Source organism: Cucumis sativus, chromosome 1 (assembly GCF_000004075.3).
Source record: "Cucumis sativus cultivar 9930 chromosome 1, Cucumber_9930_V3, whole genome shotgun sequence".
Taxonomy (NCBI): domain Eukaryota; kingdom Viridiplantae; phylum Streptophyta; class Magnoliopsida; order Cucurbitales; family Cucurbitaceae; genus Cucumis; species Cucumis sativus.
The window spans coordinates 10,229,131-10,247,917 of record NC_026655.2 but is presented as its reverse complement, the minus strand read 5'-3'; the positions used below and the strand labels follow the sequence as shown (position 1 = coordinate 10,247,917).

Here is an 18,787-nt window from a genome sequence, read left to right as displayed (position 1 = left end):
TATTTTTAGTTCCCAAAGTTAACAGATGAAGTGTTTAGAGTTAAGCTTTCTTGTTTTCTATTAACTTGTTTTTTACAGGAGACGAACTTCAAACTATAGATGGCTTGTTGCGGTCTTTAGGATTGGAAAAATATTCCATTCCTTTTAAGGCCGAGGAAGTATGTTAAAATTCTCTTTTTGTTGAAAATGTTCTTGAGCTACACATGTCATATATGGGAGAAGTTAATGCCACTAATTACAACTGATATTGTGAGCTTCTCTTTCACTTGCATCTAGATGAGCATTCAATTACAAGATTTATGTTAGTATCATTGTCTTCTTGAAGATATATTGGTTCTCTCTTATTATATATCTTTGTTGAAATGTGTTGTCATCAATATCTATCTTTGTTGAAAGACTTTCATATATCGTAATTTTGACCACTTGTTAATGAATTCTAGACCCTAGAATTTTCCAGTGCTTTCTTAATTTTATTAGAATCAATAAATTGTTTCAATTGTTTTGCTTCAATTTTACACTTAATTTTATCAATACTTGCAGCCTTCTATTCCATGTATTTACTAATTGATTTGGTTTCAAACGTTTTTATCTTTTACTTGAATTATGTGATAGTTTTTAGAAACGTTTTTATTCCACATTTTTTTCAAGACTGCTTTATTAGATTTCTAAAGATTAAATAGTTGATTTAGATATTGTTTGTAGAATGATTAAAGTCATATTAGATTGAAAGCTAAGCAATTGTGTAGATAGCCAAACAGTCGTTGAAGGTTGAAGACCGCGAAGACGTTTAAGATTGTGTATTAAAGTCTTGTATTAGGATCTTGTTTCATGTACTGTTGTAGAATGTATATATAAACACAATATTAAGATTTCATTTTGTATATACGTAGGTAAAAGAGAAATATTATAGTTTATAAAAGAATCTTAATTTTATTTATTTGTTGGCGTAAGAAAAAATATTTATCTACATGGATACATAATGTCGGTTTTTAATTATTTGACGAAATAAAAAAATGAACAATAATGCAACAATTTAATAAAAATAAATTTGTAAAAATGGACTCAGAAACAAGACTTTAATATCGACTTTAAACTGACATTATTGGGGATTTTTAATGTCGGATTTAAACTGACCTCAAAGGTCAATCGATAATAAAGACTTTCAATAACACCATCAAAGATGTTGGTTTAAAAACAACATTGAAGGTCTTTTATAACATTAGCAAATATGTATTGAAGGTCATTTCTAAACCAAGATTAGAGGTCTTTTATAACGCTAGCAAAGATGTCAGTTGTCAACTGTCATTAAAGGCCTCAACTTTAAACCAAGACCAAATTTCTTCTATTTCTTCTTGTGTGTTGATTTAGTAACTATTTTACTGTTCAGGTTTCTTCATTTATCTTTAATATTGATCAAATTGTTGTAAATGTGTGTAACAAATTGTGTCACGCTGTTAGATTTTTAAAGCGAGCTAACAGCTTTTAGGAAAATTGAAATTAATGGTCATTTTAAAAATAATAATTAAGAATGCAGCAACATTTTAAAAAATTACAAATATAACAAAATTATAGATATAGGCTAATATTTGCAACATAGTCTCCATTAGTGATAAACTTCTATCATCCATAGAATTTGACAAATTTTACTATTTAATTATTTTGAATCTAATTGTTAAATTTACGACAACTTCAAATTTTTAATACAAATCTATTTTCGTTAAATAGTTTGATTGCATGGTCGAGTAAGTTTAAACATGTACTTTATTCTATTTTGGTGGGTAAATGAAGTTATTTGACTTGTTTTCCTTAACATCAAATATTACACATTTTTACTGGTTAACAGCCATTAAAGTTTATTAATAATAATAATAAAAAAAACCCTTAAATACTTGTATAAAAAGTAATATAATATATCTACTTACTGATGGTGTGAAGTTGCCATCAATATCAAATACAACATAAATAGTGAAAATATAATTTAAAAAAAAGTCAAATTAGAATGCTCATCCATAGTCACAGTGAGTTGGTGAAGCAAAAGTTGGAATTATAAAAATCTCCATTTCCCAAAGCACATCCACATCCACCTCCACAAACAAACCCATTTCAAATAAATAGTGTATTCTTTGCTGTTTAGAAACATTTTTAAAAATGGTGTTATCTAAAATAACTTTGAAAATAATAATAATAATAACAACTCAACACAAACTAATAATCAATAAAGTGAGAGATGAGATGAGTTTAATGTGAATAAGGAAAAGAGCACGTGATGTAAATGGGGAAATGAATCGGTGGAATTTGAAGTTCCCATTTCCCATATTATTTTCCGCACGCTATTATTATGCCTTCTAACTTTACATCCATTACGTCCCTATCAATCCCTCTCTCAAACCAGCGCCCTCCCAATCAAAACTAAATCCCACACAAAATATATTAACACAAACTTTACTCTATTACAAATAAATAATAATCTTTTTTAAATATCAAAATTACCTCACCTATATTTTCATGTTAACCTAATCAATCAATCGTAATAAAAAAAAATAGTGAGATCCATTTCCTATTCTATCATCCACAACAATATTTGTAATTTTCAATCTAATTAGTGTTGAAATTTGTGGAACATGCTTCCTTTTTTAAGTGAATATTTTAAAAATGTTGTACGTTTTGCTCTCACACTGTTCCACCAACTAGCTTATGCAACCATGGTTATGGCACCTAAATGGTTGTATATTGTTTTCAATTAGATTATAGATATCAATTTGACTGTTTTCTTGGGCCCTCTCGCCTTATGATTTTGTATTAAGTATGGATACCAATGATGATGGTAGATTTTGTTTGAAACTTGTTATAGGTTTATTAAAAGTATTGTTTTAGGAACATCAATTGTTTTTCTTCTTTCCTCTCAAAGAAAATTATTTAAATAACAAAATTGTACAAAACATTTACGAAGATGAAGATTAAGTTTGTCAATGTCAACCATATAATTGAATTAACACAACCAATTAGTTAAAAGGGGCAAGTTAATTTCTAACTCCGAATTTTCATGCCTATTTAATCTCTAAACTTTTTAAATCGTAAAATTTAGACTCTAAATGTTTTTATAATTTATAAATTCACAAACGTAGGAGACAAAAAGAATTGAAAAAACTCAATGTTACACTATACACAAATACGTTAGGATGGATTTTTTAAATGTTTAGATTTTTCAAAGAATACAAAATTAAAAGTTCAAATTAGGTGAGATACTTTTCATAAAGTTCAACAACTAAATACATGCACTTTAGAAAGGAGAGAATAAACATGTAATTTAATCTCAACTTTATAAATACTATTTTGGTTCTAAGAAAATTGATTGATTTGGATGTATATAGAAATTTCAATAAATCATCCTATTCTACAAAATTAGTTCATTCACGTGTGTTTGATGCATTTGAAATTTATAATTTATTTAACTGCATGATAAAAAAAATTCAATTGTTTACTATTAAGCATTTTTAACGTGACTAAATGTAACTCTATTTTTAAAATGAAAGGATAGAAATTTACAAAAATTCAAAAGTAAAAAAAGATGTGATCGTGCATCCAAACATATATTTCCACTGATTTGATATTGATACGATCTAAAAATTACATCATACATAAAGATATACGACTTCTACTTAAGTATTTACAATATCGCAAATGACAACATAATTGTCTAATTCAAACACATCTCTACACTAATAAATTGTCATTATTTTTATATATGATCTAAGTGTCCATACTTCTTGGACTCAAATAATACAATAGTAAATGTTACGTAATTGTTCATTCAAACACATCTCTAATATGATTTTTCATATTATAACTTAGTTCACACCTATGCATAAAATAATATACTATTTAAGTGTAACATATAAAATTAACCATACTTACAAATATCACAATTCGATTACGTTATATTTGAAAATATAAATTTTTTTAACTTAAAATTAATTTATAAAAAAATAGCTTATGTATATAATTTTTAAAGTATGTAAAAACCATAAGCTTTTAGGTGTTGAATCCTAAATCACTATCACATGTACATGTTATTAAACTCAAAGAGAGAAAAAGAGAGAGAAAAAAATAGAAGGCCAACGAAGAAAAAACAGAATGAAAATAACATATGATTCGAGGAAGTAGGGTATTTTTCATTCACATCAAACCATTAAATTAATAAAATAGAAACAAATATTTTTCTCCAATAAGACAAAAGAGAAAAAAAAAAAAAAAGGAAGAAAAGAAAAGAAAAGAAAAGAGAAAAAAGGAAAACGGAAAACACACGTTTCCATGACACTTGCTCTCATAAAAAACAATATAAAACCCGGGTGTCAGCATGATTCTCCCATATCCGCACCCCCTAAAATTCAAATGGCTACAATTCCAACAATTTCCTTAGACTTACTCTCTTCTCTCCCTACAACAATTTCCCTTCTATTTTTCTCCTTTACAGTCGCCTTCTCAATTTTCTCCTTCTCTCTTTTCCTTCTCCGCCTTAACCCTTGTTGTAACTGCTCTTTCTGTCGCGCCTATCTTTCTTCTTCCTGGTCTTCCTCTTTTCCAAACTTATCCGATTGGTACACTCACCTTCTTTCCCACTCCCCCACTGCCACGCTCCACCTCCACGTTATCTCCAATATCGTAACCGCCAACCCCGACAACGTCCAACACATCCTTAAATCCAACTTCCATAACTACCCCAAAGGAAAACCCTTCTCTTCCATCCTTGGTGACCTTCTTGGTCATGGAATTTTCAATGTGGATGGTCATTCTTGGCGGTTTCAACGCAAGATGGCGAGTTTGGAACTTGGGAGTTTGTCACTTCGGTCTCACGCGTTCGAGATTTTAACGACGGAGATTCGGAGTAGGTTGCTACCTACGATGAAGGGAGTTGGGAAGACGATGGAGGTGGTGGATTTGCAAGATGTGTTTAGGAGGTTTTCATTTGATAATATTTGTAGGTTTTCGTTTGGGTTGGATCCTGGGTGTTTGAGGTTGTGGCTGCCGACGTCGGAATTCGCAGTGGCATTTGATTTGGCGTCGAGATTGTCAGCAGAAAGAGCGATGGCAGCGTCGCCGATTATATGGAGGATTAAGAAGATGATGAGAGTGGGATCGGAGAGGAAGCTTAGGGAAGCGATTAAAATGGTAGATAGGTTAGCAATGGAAGTTATAAGGCAAAGGAGGAAGATGGGGTTTTCTAATAGAAATGATCTTCTCTCTAGATTCATGGCTTCTACCAATGATGATAGGTGTGTAATCTATTTTTGAACCTTTCTTTTGTTATCCTATTTGGTTGGATCATACAAACATAATGCTTCTGTTTAGTTGGGTTGGTTACATTGAAAAAATGTTTTAGAAGAAAAAACGTTTTTTACTTAAATTTTTACTCCTATTGTGTATTTAGTACTTACTTAGGCACAAAACTAAAACTTCCCATATAAATTTGAAGTAAAGTAAAATACAGAGATTATCTATTAACTATCATCCAACTTTAACAATTTTTAGCAGTGAGGTTTGCATATTTATTCAAAAATCACATTTTTTCCCCATATTTTCTAACTCGCCGCCCGAAATTACTTTACACATATTTATTGATCTTATCATTCTAACTTTAAATTTCATAATTCAACTCATGGTTTCAAACAAGTTTTCACTTGCATCCTAGTGTACAGCAGTCCGCTCTACCTACGAGACAAAACTGCTTTCTTTAAAGAAAAATAGAAAAATTTGTCCAGTAATAGTTGAGGGTTAATTACAAAAAAGATGAGTTAGCCAAATGCATCCACTACTTCTCTAAATTTTACCTATTCTGTACTTTCATAACAGAAAAAGTACTTGTTTTTAAAAGCAAGACTAACGTGCTTTTAATATGGTACAAGTGGTCAAAACCACCCCGCATATGAACAAGTTTTTTTTTTCCTTCTTTTGTTTTTGAATACAACAAGTCGCTTGTATAAGTCAGTAACTCTCCGTTAAAAAAAAACCAATAATATTTCATTTTAGAACGTTTCTCATTAATAAACATTTTTCCTCACACAGATACCTTAGAGACATTGTCGTCAGCTTCCTCCTCGCCGGTCGAGACACGGTGGCATCGGCGTTAACTAGCTTATTCTGGCTACTTTCCCAAAACCCGGAAGTCGAGACTGAAATTATCTCCGAGTCAGACCGGATCATGGGACCGGATCGAGACGCGGTCCCCAGTTTCGACAATCTTAAAGAAATGCACTATCTCCAAGCAGTGGTCTACGAGAACATGCGCCTCTTTCCACCGGTTCAGTTCGACTCCAAGTTTGCCGAGGAAGACGACATCTTGCCTGATGGTACATTCGTCCAGAAGGGCACAAGGGTAACTTACCACCCTTACGCCATGGGCCGAATGGACCGGATTTGGGGACTCGATTGTCTCCAGTTCAAACCGGAGAGGTGGCTCAAGAACGGTTACTTCACGCCCGAAAACCCCTTTAAGTTTCCGGTTTTTCAAGCCGGCTTAAGGGTCTGTTTAGGGAAGGAGCTAGCGGTGATGGATGTGAAATGTGTTGCAGTGGTATTGATTCGGAAGTTTAAGATCCGGTTGGCGGGAACCGATCGGATTGCTCGTTTTGCTCCCGGTCTAACGGCTAGCTGGAGAGGTGGGTTACCGGTTAGAATTGAGGAAAGATCCAATTGTTAACCAGAAATTGGTTTCGGGATATTAATATAATTAGATTATTCTTAGGAGATATTATTCTGGAGATATTAATGAAATATAGATTGATTCCATAAAATCAACACGGGAAATTACAGCTTTTGTGATGTACAAATTAATTATTAATGTTACATACCTTATTTTATATTATGATTTCAAATGAGGTATTAAAATTGGCTCTTATAGATTGAATGGTTGGATCTCGATCTAGATGGAACCTTATAACCTGTGGAAGAAGAAAAGTAGAGTAGAAATCAGATTATATAATATTAATGCTTTTGGGATCAACAAAATTTGACTAACTTAGCGAAAGTTTCACAATCACATCCATTGACACAATTGTATTTGTAGACACAACCACGAGACAAATGATACAAAAAATTTCAAGGTGATAAACTCTAAGAAGAGAACAATAATTCTAGACCAGTAAGTACCAAAAAAGTAGTAACGAAATACATAAAAATAAATACCAGCAAGTTTTTTAAAAAGAAAATATATTACGTGCAATCAACCATCCTTGGATTATCATTCTGTCTATACCAACATCTATCCAGACATCCTAAAGAACAATTCAAAGTATAGGATGATAAATAATGTGTTTGGAGACAATTACACAAACCATTCAAAAGATATCGAAAACACAAACTCAAGCAAATATCACCAGGTCTAAAAGGGCGTCTGCGAGTGATTTTATGTTATTCTTTTTTTTCTATACATATTTAGTTACCATTTGAATGTTTTATGGAATTAAGATGTACTATTAATCTACATAAGTTTGATTAAGCTCAAGTCAAATATTTCACTTCATTTCTATTGGGAAAAATCAATACAGATAGTTACTTATATGTATGTATTACAAAAGAAAAGAAATGCATTATTTAACATTGGTAGATTACTATTTAGTTCTTTATTTTTTTAAAAGAAATTCTAAACATTGTTTTTATATCCAATTTTTTACTAATTATATTTAAAAATTAAGCCAAAAACTTAATAATTAAAAAGAAGAAGTGGCTTTTAAAATTGTTTTATTAAGAACTCAACCTTTTTCATCTGTAAGTTCCAAAAATTAAAAACAAAAAAATGAAACGTCACCGACAAGCCTAAATTAATGTAAATATAATGTAATTTTAATTTATGGTGATGTTATCCATTGCCTATTAATTAAAGTAACGATCTTTTTGTTAAAGATAATTAAGAAAGTAAGAACCTAAGGAATACCACTTTAATTAATTTAATTTTGTCTTTGTCAAACAAGGTACATAGGGAATAGGAAGAAGATGTTTAAACTTTTCCCTTAAGCTTACTCCAACCATACTGTAGTTCCCTTAACTCAATATATTTCAAGCTTTCACCCATTAATGTTACATATAAATCATAAAGATTTGATCTGTTTGGATCTATGAAGTAAAATCATATAGTTTTGCTTTTCAAAACAAATTCATCATACATTTATTAATTTTTAAATAATTACAATGTGTAGATATAATTCATAAAGTTGTTAAAATATCTCATGTTGCACGAAATCAAATTATATGATTTTACAGATAGGAATCCAAACTGAAAAATAATATAAATTTGATATTTTAAAAAGGTAAGAATAATCAAGTGGCCAAGAGCTCAACTTATCTTTCAGGTTCAAATTTTTCTACATATGTTTTCTGAAAATTAAAAAAATATATATATATATATCAAGGTGATAGAAAATATAAATAAAAATATCAAAATTTAATCATCAAATTTTAACAAATATTAGTTTAATATTTATCTAATTTACCGTTTATAACAATTTAGTCTCAACTAGTTGTAAAAAGAATACTATAATACATTAAAATTGATAAACTAATGGATGTTATATGATCAAACTTAACAAATTATAGAATAAATACTCTTGTCTCGTTATTATTATTATTATTTGCCCTCTAGAGTCTTCATTTATGGCAACTACTTCGTCCATGTGCCTAATTTAATTTCATAATCATCAATGATTAATATCCTTTTTTTTTTTAATTTTCCTTTTATCTTTTATTGAAATGTCTCCTGCATGCATTACAAGATTACTATTCTATTATACTTACCTTCCCCTCTCTTTTATTATAATCATATAGATTTTAAAAAAATGAAATGAGAACCAAAAAGGATTAAAATCGTCCAAAATCAGTAAGATTTTTGCCTTTTACACATTTCAGAAAAATACATTGATGGCGGGGACGAAATATCTAATCACCATATTATGGTTATCTGATAAATTTAACTTTTTGTTTTCTATATATTAAGACTTTAAGTATTCTCTCTTTACTCCATTTTTCATATATATCTTTGTCAAAATGTTATGAGATAAGATTTATCCTAAAACACATCATATTGATTTGAGTTTAACAAATAAATAAATAAAGTTTAAAAAGATAAAAAAAAAAAGTAAGGGTGTGTTGTAAAGCTAAAATTTTTAATGTTAAAAGTAGATTTAGAAACATAAAGCATATGGTTTGTAAAAATACCCTATTTAAAAGTATCAAGTACTTAAAAGAATTATTAATAGACCCTCATAAATAAAATCAATATTCTCTACATAATCATTCATACAAAACTTATCATTGCACTTACTTTTAAATTTCTATCGACCTATTTGTATTTTCAATTGCTATTTTCATGTTTATGTATAGATTTGACGTGTGAATTGATATTTATACTATATAACAAAAAAAAATTAATTTCTCTGATGTGTACCTATCCTAACTTGATTAAAAATTACAAAATATTTATTTATTTAAATATATTTTTCCAAATTTTGTAAGAAGTTGAAACTATTTAAATAGAATTTTGAAAACAAAACCAATAACACCAAATTTATTATATTTAATTTTGTTTTTAAATTTTTTTTATCTTTTATAAGTTTCTTTAAAAAATATAACTTAATCTGTTAAAATTTTCATATTTCATTTAAGTTATTTTTTATAGTTTTAATTTTGATTTTTTCAATCTATAAGAAATTTCCTTTATTATTTGAATTTTATATTTTAAACATTTATCAACAAATACCTATTGAAATTTACATTTCATTATATTTCCACATTTCATAGAATTAAAACTTGTATTTTCATCTACATCCATATTTTTAAGCTTTACTTCTATAAACTAAACACTACTACGATATTTGTATTTTAGACTTAGTTTATTTTAATTTCTTTACCTTCAAAATGTTTATTTTGGTTCTACTATTTTTTAAAGAACAATATTTTGATTTATGAAATTAAAATATTTTTTTAAAAGAGGAAGAATAATCTATCATCTAACAAATTATGATTGAACAATTCAACGATGAAAAGCACAAAGATAAGTGTTGCTTGAAATACACATAGATTCGACTTTGTATATTTTTTTTCTTTTAGTTCATTTTAGTCCATTTACTTAAATAATTTTCTATAGTTTCAACTTGGGTTCGTTTTAGTCCCCTAATTTCAAAAGAGCAATATTTGGATACACTTAGTCTTATACTTCTCACCCTTTTACACTCATAAAAAGAATTTAAATATCACAAAAAAAAAATCATTTGTCACATTATCAATTATGATCGAACAATTTAGTGAGATGCACAAACTTATGTGTTGTTTAAGATGCACTTAAGTATTTCTGTTTTCTTTTGAAATGTCTATTTTAATTCTATTTTTAACCTTGGTTCAGTTCGGTTTTTAAACTTTAATAAAATGATTATTTTTATTTTTGATTTTTATTTTATAAAATGAAACAAAAATAAAATAAAAATAAAAGCACTACAGAAAATATTGAAAAATTTTCAAATATGCGAAAAAGATCGAAACTATTTAAAAACTTATCAAATTTTCTAATGTGTAAATATGTTTTTTTCGTTACATGGAGAATATTTTTAAAACAAAGCATACATCAAAATGAATAAATTTAAAAGTGTAGGAAGCAAAAACAAAAAAACATAAACACAAAAAGTATTTAAATCAAAAAAGTTATGAAATTGAATTGATTAAAAAAATCACGTAGGAAGTTATAAAATTGAATTGATTAAAAAATTATACATGAATAATATTTAAATATATAAATAATGGGATGCTTAGATTGGTGTCTAGAAGTTAGGAAACTCTCACATGTTTTCCATCATTTGAGTGGGAGGAAAACTAGGGGAGATTATATCAGCCATGAGCTATATAATATAGTACTATACTATATTATATATCAAATATGTGATATGATATATATATATTCATCAATTACTATTATATCAAAGTATTTAAGCAAAAATTAAAGTTTCCAATGCCTTTGTTTATTAATTAGGCATATGGCATTGAGATGGATGATGTGGGCATGGGCGGTGCCCCATGTTTCATGAATAATTGTTTTATTTTATATCAATTTGTTTCCCTCAATATAATGTCCGTATTACATAAAATAATCTCTATTGAGTTATAAATTAATTAATTAATTATTAACTTAGGTCAATTCTTTGGACATATATATAAGTTTATATGTGTATCGTTTGTTTATATTGAAGTTTTCTGTATACCAAGTCACCCTCCATTATTTTAAAGGGTATAGAGATTAGGTCTATAAATCTAGTAGAGTTTATATAATTATTAAAAAATATTACATTATTATGAACCAAGATTCGAGTTCTGTTGTATTCTTTTTAATTTCACAGATTAAGATATAAGTGTAAATAAATTTTTTTAGAAGTAATTACAGCCCTATTTTATGTATTTTCTTATTTATCTCCGTAGGTTATTTTATTTAACCTCCTTTTTGTCTTATATAAAATATAGAATATTCAATCACTAAAATACAAACCCAGGTAGTATGATAGCCCCAAGTTTTGACTTAGCCATCGCTCCTCCATCATCCCCAAGTGGCCATTCGACCACCCTCTACCAACACTTATCCGTACTAGACCATGCTGACCACTCAATCCCTTTCACCCTTTACAAATCTAACTGCTCGACTTGCTCAAATCAGATCTAACGAATTCCATGACGCTCTGTATATCAACCTTGCTCCACTCCGATTTTACTCGCCCATTTCCGCGCTGCTTCATTCCTCTGCTCCCATCTAGATCCGCTACACTTCGCTTCAGTTCCCTTTGCTCTCAGTCCATGCTCCGACATTCTGAATCAACCTAAATCTGCTCCAAATCTAGTCCTCTCTGCCCCGACCTAGTTCCCTCTTCTCTCTTTTCTCCCAAGATTTGCTCTAACTTTACTTCCATTTCTTGACACCACGAAGAAAAGTTTATTTTTAATATAATGGAAAAACACCATATTTATGGTCCCATTGGCACAGTATTTGATGGGACCAATTACCTTACTTGTCAATCGAATAAAGAGTTTTTAATTGGTAGGAAACTATGATACATTGTCGTTGGTGATATTGTTAAACCAATATAGCTGGAAAAAGATGATAATAGTAAATTTAACGAGAGTTGGTTGGTTGGTTTGTATGAACGGGTGTTTTCCAATTCGATTCGAACTTAGATTGAAGGTTGTTTGAATGCACAATTAATTTTATGCGATAAGTCATTGGTTATGATCACGGTATGCGAAGTACTTACTAGTCACTATATACCTCTTCATCGTGTAACTACTAAATCTTCGTTGAGTACAAGTTTTTCTACTGTTTGCCCAAGTATAACCGAAACAATAGGTTTATCTGAGTGATCCAGAGTCGGACTCAGAGAATTGATATCAAAGTTTTAGTTCTAGAGTTACCTATCAATTAGGCAGTATAAAAGAATTAATTAAATGCTATAAATAGTGTAAGGATGAACTCTACTACATACTTATGTACATTTAAAGAATTTTATAAAAGGGAATTAAAATGGTTGTGCGATGAAGATTTGAACTAACTTGTATGCAAGAAGGATGTGAAGGAAGGTTTACGCATTATCAAATGATTAAGCAATGCAAGAGCTTTGACGAGACATAACTTAATTAACCAGCTTATGATTAAGGCGAGCTCCTCTCAAAATCTTTAAACGTCACACTTGCTCGTCTTTCGAGATTCAAGTGACTAAGCGTGATTAGGCGAGATATATCTAGAAGAGTTCACTTATAATACTTATAGAATTTCTCGTTTCAGGACAACAACCTCTCGGTGCCTAATGTTCGCACTTGTTCGTTTTTCAAAATATAAGTGTTGGAAGTTATCTCACTAGGGTGAAGTTTGTCGTCAAACTCCTCTTTACGCGCATTAGTTTTATCCTTGCTACTTGCCCTCTCAGGTAGTTGGCGATTGATGTTGGCCAAGCGATGAACATAACTCAACTAACGCGATAAGAATTATAAACGAGACTTCTTATCAAGAACTAACCACTAACTTAAACTAAAAATAACACATTGACAAGTTAACAATAAAGAAGTGGTAGATTGAAAATATATAAACATGTAATTTATATTAAAGAATGTAGGTCTTCGACCATTGTACAATATGAATAACATATATTACAAAGAAATGCAACTAAATATAGCAAGAAGAATGGAAAGTATTACAAGTTACGGGAAATGAGGATATGAAATCTTCTCTACTCAGAAGTTGAGTTCTCACTCTACAATCTGATAGGAGAACAAAAGAATGAGATTTACAGACGCCGAAACTGCTACTCCTTTCCATATGTCTCTAGGTTTTTGGCCCTTGCAAGCTCTTTGGTCCATTAAGACATTTCAATCCATTCAAACCTCTCGGTCCATTCATATTTTTTTGATTCATTCAGACATTTCTTTGGTCCACTCATAACTTTTTCTCTTGGTAGAGATGAAGTCCTTTTATAGGCATCTTTTCGATGAGAAATTTCTACTATTCTGATCATTTCATCCCCGATAGTAGCCTTTTCACATCACATCCATCTTTAGCTACCATTCTTATCGTTTAGTGAATCTTTCTCACGTGATGATGTGGTTCCTCGCCTAGAGGTCTTAGTCACCAAAGAAGTTCCCATCGCATAGCCTTTGCGCAAGATGTCCCATTCGATTTACCAGGTTATTTTTTTCTAATCATCCTGCGTTAAAACATGGAAATCGCGTAAAAGCATAATGCTTATATCAAATGTATTTCTAAATACTTATGAATTTATAAAATAAGTTACACGTTTTGATCATCTTCTTATGCATCTTGACCTCATTACTCTGATGAAAGAGACTATAATAACTTGTATTTCTACAAGTTATCACACCCCCAAATTTAGAATAATGTTTGTACTTAAGCATCACTCTGTATTATGCTTGTCCCCAAGCACCATTCCTCTTCGAAGATTCACCTTCCTCTTTGCGCTTCTCAACTTCTCAAAACGCGAGCAAGTTTTATTCATTGTTCAAGGGTTACTCTTGTCGCGTACTTCTTGCTATAAAAACATTTCTAAATTCAGAACACGACAAACTTAACACTCAAAATACTCATTCCCCACAGTAAATCTTATTTTCAAAATCAGAAGTGGCTAAAATTTTCAAAAAAACTTGAATCCTTTTATTTGACGAAAGAATGCTTTTTATTTCACTATGAATTTGCAATTTGGCGTTGAGTGAAAAATCCTAGGTATTCTATGAGTCCATTTCTCTCCTCAACTGTAACTCTTATCGCCTCTTATTACTCAACTCTGTGAATTTTTACTTTTGAAGCTTTGCTTCTTATTTTTGTGAGAGGATGCAACATAGAAGAAATTATTTTAAATGATTTGGAGAATGCAATTTTTTTTTTCAAAATTTTCACCTTTTTGGATTTGTTTCAACTTTTGTTAAAATTCCTTATTTTTGAACGTTTTAAGAGGATTTACAAAAAGTTTCAAAAGCTTAAGCACGGACCTCGCACACCCACAAATTTAGAGGTTAGCAATATTAAAATTGCTACGAATGAATAGTAAGATTATTCGTAAAAAACTTTTACAAAAGAGGTTTGAGGTAAAACTTACTCGCCTAATAAACTCTATAAATCTTTCCTAAGTACGGTTCCTTAACAAGTTAAAACGCCTAAGAAACAAATGAAACTTTATTTCACATAGTTTATTTCATTGAAGTATCATTGAAACACACAGAAAAGTTAGAATACTGAAAAGCGGGGAGCCAAACTTGCCACAAGAAAGACTTAAACGCAAAAGTACTATATCAAAAGTTGTGACTTTCATTGTAAAGAACATAAGAACACAAACTCCTCCTTATTGAGAATACTTCCATCATTTGTATCTCGAAAGGTGAACAAGTATGGACGCTAAGCACCGAGAGGTTGTTGTCCTTAAAAGCAAAAGTTCAACAAGTATTAAAAACAAAAACTTCTAGACATAGCTTACATTAGTATGCTTAGTCACTTGGATCCCGAGAGGTGAGCAAGTGTGGCGTTTAAAGACTTTGAGAGAAGCTCGACTTAATCATGAGCTGGCGAAGCAAGTAATATCACATCGAGGCTCTCACATTGCTTCATCACCTATAATGCGTAGACCTTCCTTTGACCCCCTTCTCACATACAAGTTCCTTTGTATCATCGCTCGTAATTCAACTCCTCCCATCTTTACCGACTCTCTAAGCTTAGATAGGAGTTAGATTTCATTCTTACTTCCTTTATACTATTCAATTTATCATTTTATACCGCTTGATTGATGAGTAAACTCTAGAACTAAGCTTTGATATTCATTATCTGTGTTCAACTCTAGATCACCTAGATAAACTTATACTTAGACAAGCAGTAGAAAAACTTGTATTCAGCAAGGGTTTAGTGTTTGCGCGGCAATGAGGTACATAGTGAGTATTTCACGTACAGTGATCATGACCAATGACTTGTCGTAAAGAATTAATTGTACCCTTTAAGTCCTAAGTTAAATTACGCAACATCCCAACCAAGTGCTTGGCGCCGTAGGTTGACAAAATACACACCACAACCACACAATCAAAAACAAAATCCTACTAGGAGAAGACGAGTAGTGCGATGAAGGATTTGATGAGCTGATTGGAAGCTACTTGTAAGATAGTGAGGGAAGGAGGCGACGTGACGAAAAGGGGAAAAAATGGGGGAGGGAGGGAGGTAATGTGAACAGATAACAAGAGAAGGAGGCGCTCGGAGACCCAAGATGTTGGAAAGCATGCATCAACTATGGTGAGCTTCCAACGATTACGCACTACAAGAAATTTGACCTTTAATGTCGGTTTTAAACCGACATTAATGGCCTTTAGTGTCGGTTGACAACCGACATCTATGCTAGCGTTATTAAAGGTCTTTAATGGCGTTTTTTCTTTGATGTCGGTTTAAAAACGACATTAAATGCCTCATTAATGTCGGTTTAGAAACAACATTAATGGTCATTAATGTCGTTTTCAAACCGACATTTTTTATGGTGTTATTGAAGATCTTTAGTGTCGATTGGCCTTAAAACCGACATTAAAGAAGCCAATAATGTTTGTTTAAAAATGACATTAAAGCTTTGGTTTTTAGTCCATTTTTACAAATTTATTTTTATTTAATTGTTGCATTATTGTCCATTTTTTTATAAACAGACATTGGTCCGTATAGATAAATATTTTTTTTCTCACGCCAACAAATCAATAAAATTAATATTCATTTAGAAACTATAATATTTGTCTTTTACATGTGTATACATTTTACAAGAGTATATGAAACAAGATCCTAATACAAGACTTAAATAAGAAATCTTGAACGCCTTCTCAGTCTTCAACCTTCAACGATCACCTGGCTATCTACATGATCTAATGAAATCTTTATATTCATTTAGAAACTATAATATTTTCAACCATGATGTAAGACTGTTTTCTTTAGAGTGATAAAATTCAATAATTTCAGTATTGTCGTTCCTCCAGGCGTCCATGGTATTTTGATGTTGTCTTTGTGATACAAGATTAGACAGCAAGAACAAAAAATATAATTAACAATTGAATTGAATTCCAAATTAGCAAGAACCAAATTTGCAGTTTTCCCTTCCCACTTATTGATGTGGGAAATTCCAAATTTTTAGCTTATCAACAACATAGCTAATATTCTTCGATGATTAGAATACATCTATCTTTTTCTACCCATACAAACTCAACAATATATAACACTTAAAGAAGTTACTACTACTAATAAACAGACATGGTCAATATGTATATTGTTGAGGATAAACCTTCACAACAGATCCAACTCCAATAAGAATGTTCTGGGGCTTCATATCACGGTGGATGAAACGATTAGAGTGCAAGTAGTGCAATGCTCTTACCTGAAAGTTATTGTTATAACCAGGTTAAGAGAATATTCAAATTTCATACAATTGAATGATCCTATAAAGTCTTCATAACATAATACTAAGATAATCATTGACCAAGGAAAGAGATAAATTCATGAATTACCAACTGTTTTGCAATTGCTTGAACTTGCTCTTCATGAAGGCATTTATCATCCTCAAGGATCTCAAAAAGATATCACCCTAGCAATCAGAAATTGTCACATGCGTGAAACTAATTTTCCATAAGCTAGGTTTGGTATATGTTTCTTTGTAAGAAACAATCATCAATTATATCACTAAAATATTTTCATGTAACTCATTCAACAAAAACAGATTTCACTTTCTATCAAGAAACGTATGATCTGTTCAAAATTGAAGTCCCTTTTTCTTGATATTTCAATGATATTTTCATGCTTCAGCTTTCTTGATATCTGCAATATTATGACAACCAGATACCTTAATTTTATGGAAGAAATGAAGGAGTAAAGATTAATCTCAATTCTCACTAAATAATGGCCATTCTTCTCTTATCATATATGATTGCATAAAAAATATGAAATATTATAAATAAAGAGAAAAATATGTATGACTAAATAGAAAATTTGAAGTGTGCCAAACACCTTAGATTCCTTATTTTAAGAAATAAAGTACAAAAATAGTAGTATCTGTAGCACCTTAACTTTCTCTCTACCAATACAACAATGGCCAAATGTTACATCTACCAGAAAGTAATTTACTAGCTATGAAGGCTTTTTGGATGAAAAGGGGTTTGCATCCTGTTCAAGGAGAGGGCAAGGGTTGAGCACGGCGAGCACGAGGGACGACGATGGTGGTAATGGCGGCAGTGGCTGTTTGGAGAAGAGAGGGAAGTGTGAGATTGAGAAGAGAAGATGAAAAGTGAAATAGGATAAGAAATCGCATTTGAGAAAGAGTAAAGTAAGAGAGAGAAGTAATTGATTTTTTACAAGATTAAAAATAAAATAAAATAAAAATAAAAATGAGCTTTAGAGTTTCGGTTTAAAACCGACATTAAACCCTCTCTTTAATGTTGGTTTAAAAACGACATTAAAGCTCAATTTTCATTTGTTTTCACCTACATTAAAAGTCAATTTTCTTGTAGTAAGTGTCCGACAACTGTATCGAGAAGAAAAAGTATTGTGCATGGGCGGGGGGGTTGTGTGAGAGAGAGGGATCGAGAAAATGAAGGGAAAAGTAAAGAAATTAGGGTTTTTTTTTTTTAACTTATGTGCTGACATTTTTTCGGTTGCCATGTGTATAAATCTTATCTAAAAAATTTTATGAATATTTTTATTTTAAAACTTATGTCAACATTTTGTACACTGTCATATGAATGAATCCTGCATCAGCATAAATATGTAAAAAAAGATAGGTTTTTTGTTTTTAAAACTTATGCCCACATTTTTGGCGTCTCCCTGTGTATAAATCTTGTGCCGGCATAAATATATAAAAACTGTATGGATTTTTGTTTTTAAATCGTATGCCGATATTTTTTACGTCGCCATATATATAAATCTTGTGTTGGCGTAAATATGTATAGAAAATGTATGGCTTTCTAAAACTTTGGTGACGAGTATGGAAATAGTAATTAAAAAATTATGTAGGAGCAAAAATAAAGGTAAAAGTACCTTAATGAATTTTCTTTCATTCAAAATTACCCTCAAAAGAAAACAAAATTATGAGCATGTTTTCCCTCTTCTTCTTCCTTCGTTTCTACAGCAGAATCCTAAAATCAAGGTGAGTTTCATGAAAACTTTTCTTTTTCCTTCGTTTCTACAATAAAATCCTGAAATCAAGATGAGTTTCATTAGAACTTTTCTTCTTCCTTCGTTTCTACAACAAAACCA

General features: G+C 30.7%; 1 protein-coding gene and 1 long non-coding RNA gene across 3 annotated transcripts; one reads left to right on the top strand and one right to left on the bottom strand.

Moving 5' to 3' along the window:
• Positions 1-4,365: 4,365 nt before the first annotated feature.
• On the top strand, positions 4,366-6,885 carry LOC101207724 (cytochrome P450 94C1). The gene is made up of 2 exons (XM_004139527.3): positions 4,366-5,273; positions 6,064-6,885. The coding sequence occupies exons 1-2, from the start codon at positions 4,393-4,395 to the stop codon at positions 6,695-6,697; spliced, it is 1,515 nt and encodes a 504-aa protein (XP_004139575.1). The 5' UTR covers positions 4,366-4,392; the 3' UTR covers positions 6,698-6,885.
• A 9,675-nt stretch (positions 6,886-16,560) lies between these two features.
• Positions 16,561-17,867, bottom strand: LOC105435360. 2 transcript variants are annotated; one of them, XR_969390.2, is made up of 3 exons: positions 17,597-17,867; positions 17,047-17,353; positions 16,561-16,916 (listed from the first exon to the last, which is right to left on the bottom strand). It is a non-coding gene; the product is annotated as an uncharacterized LOC105435360 (long non-coding RNA). The 2 variants fall into 2 exon arrangements; XR_969389.2 differs by having other exon boundaries at positions 17,047-17,123; positions 17,597-17,851.
• Between the last annotated feature and the right edge of the window lie 920 nt (positions 17,868-18,787).

What these genes read in the sequence shown, in the direction of transcription:
- LOC101207724 (XM_004139527.3), top strand. Translation starts at nt 4,393, where the DNA reads ATGGCTACAATTCCAACAATTTCCTTAGACTTACTCTCTTCTCTCCCT. An exon ending in GCTTCTACCAATGATGATAG is followed by an intron (nt 5,274 to 6,063) that starts GTGTGTAATCTA and finishes TTCCTCACACAG; the next exon opens with ATACCTTAGAGACATTGTCG.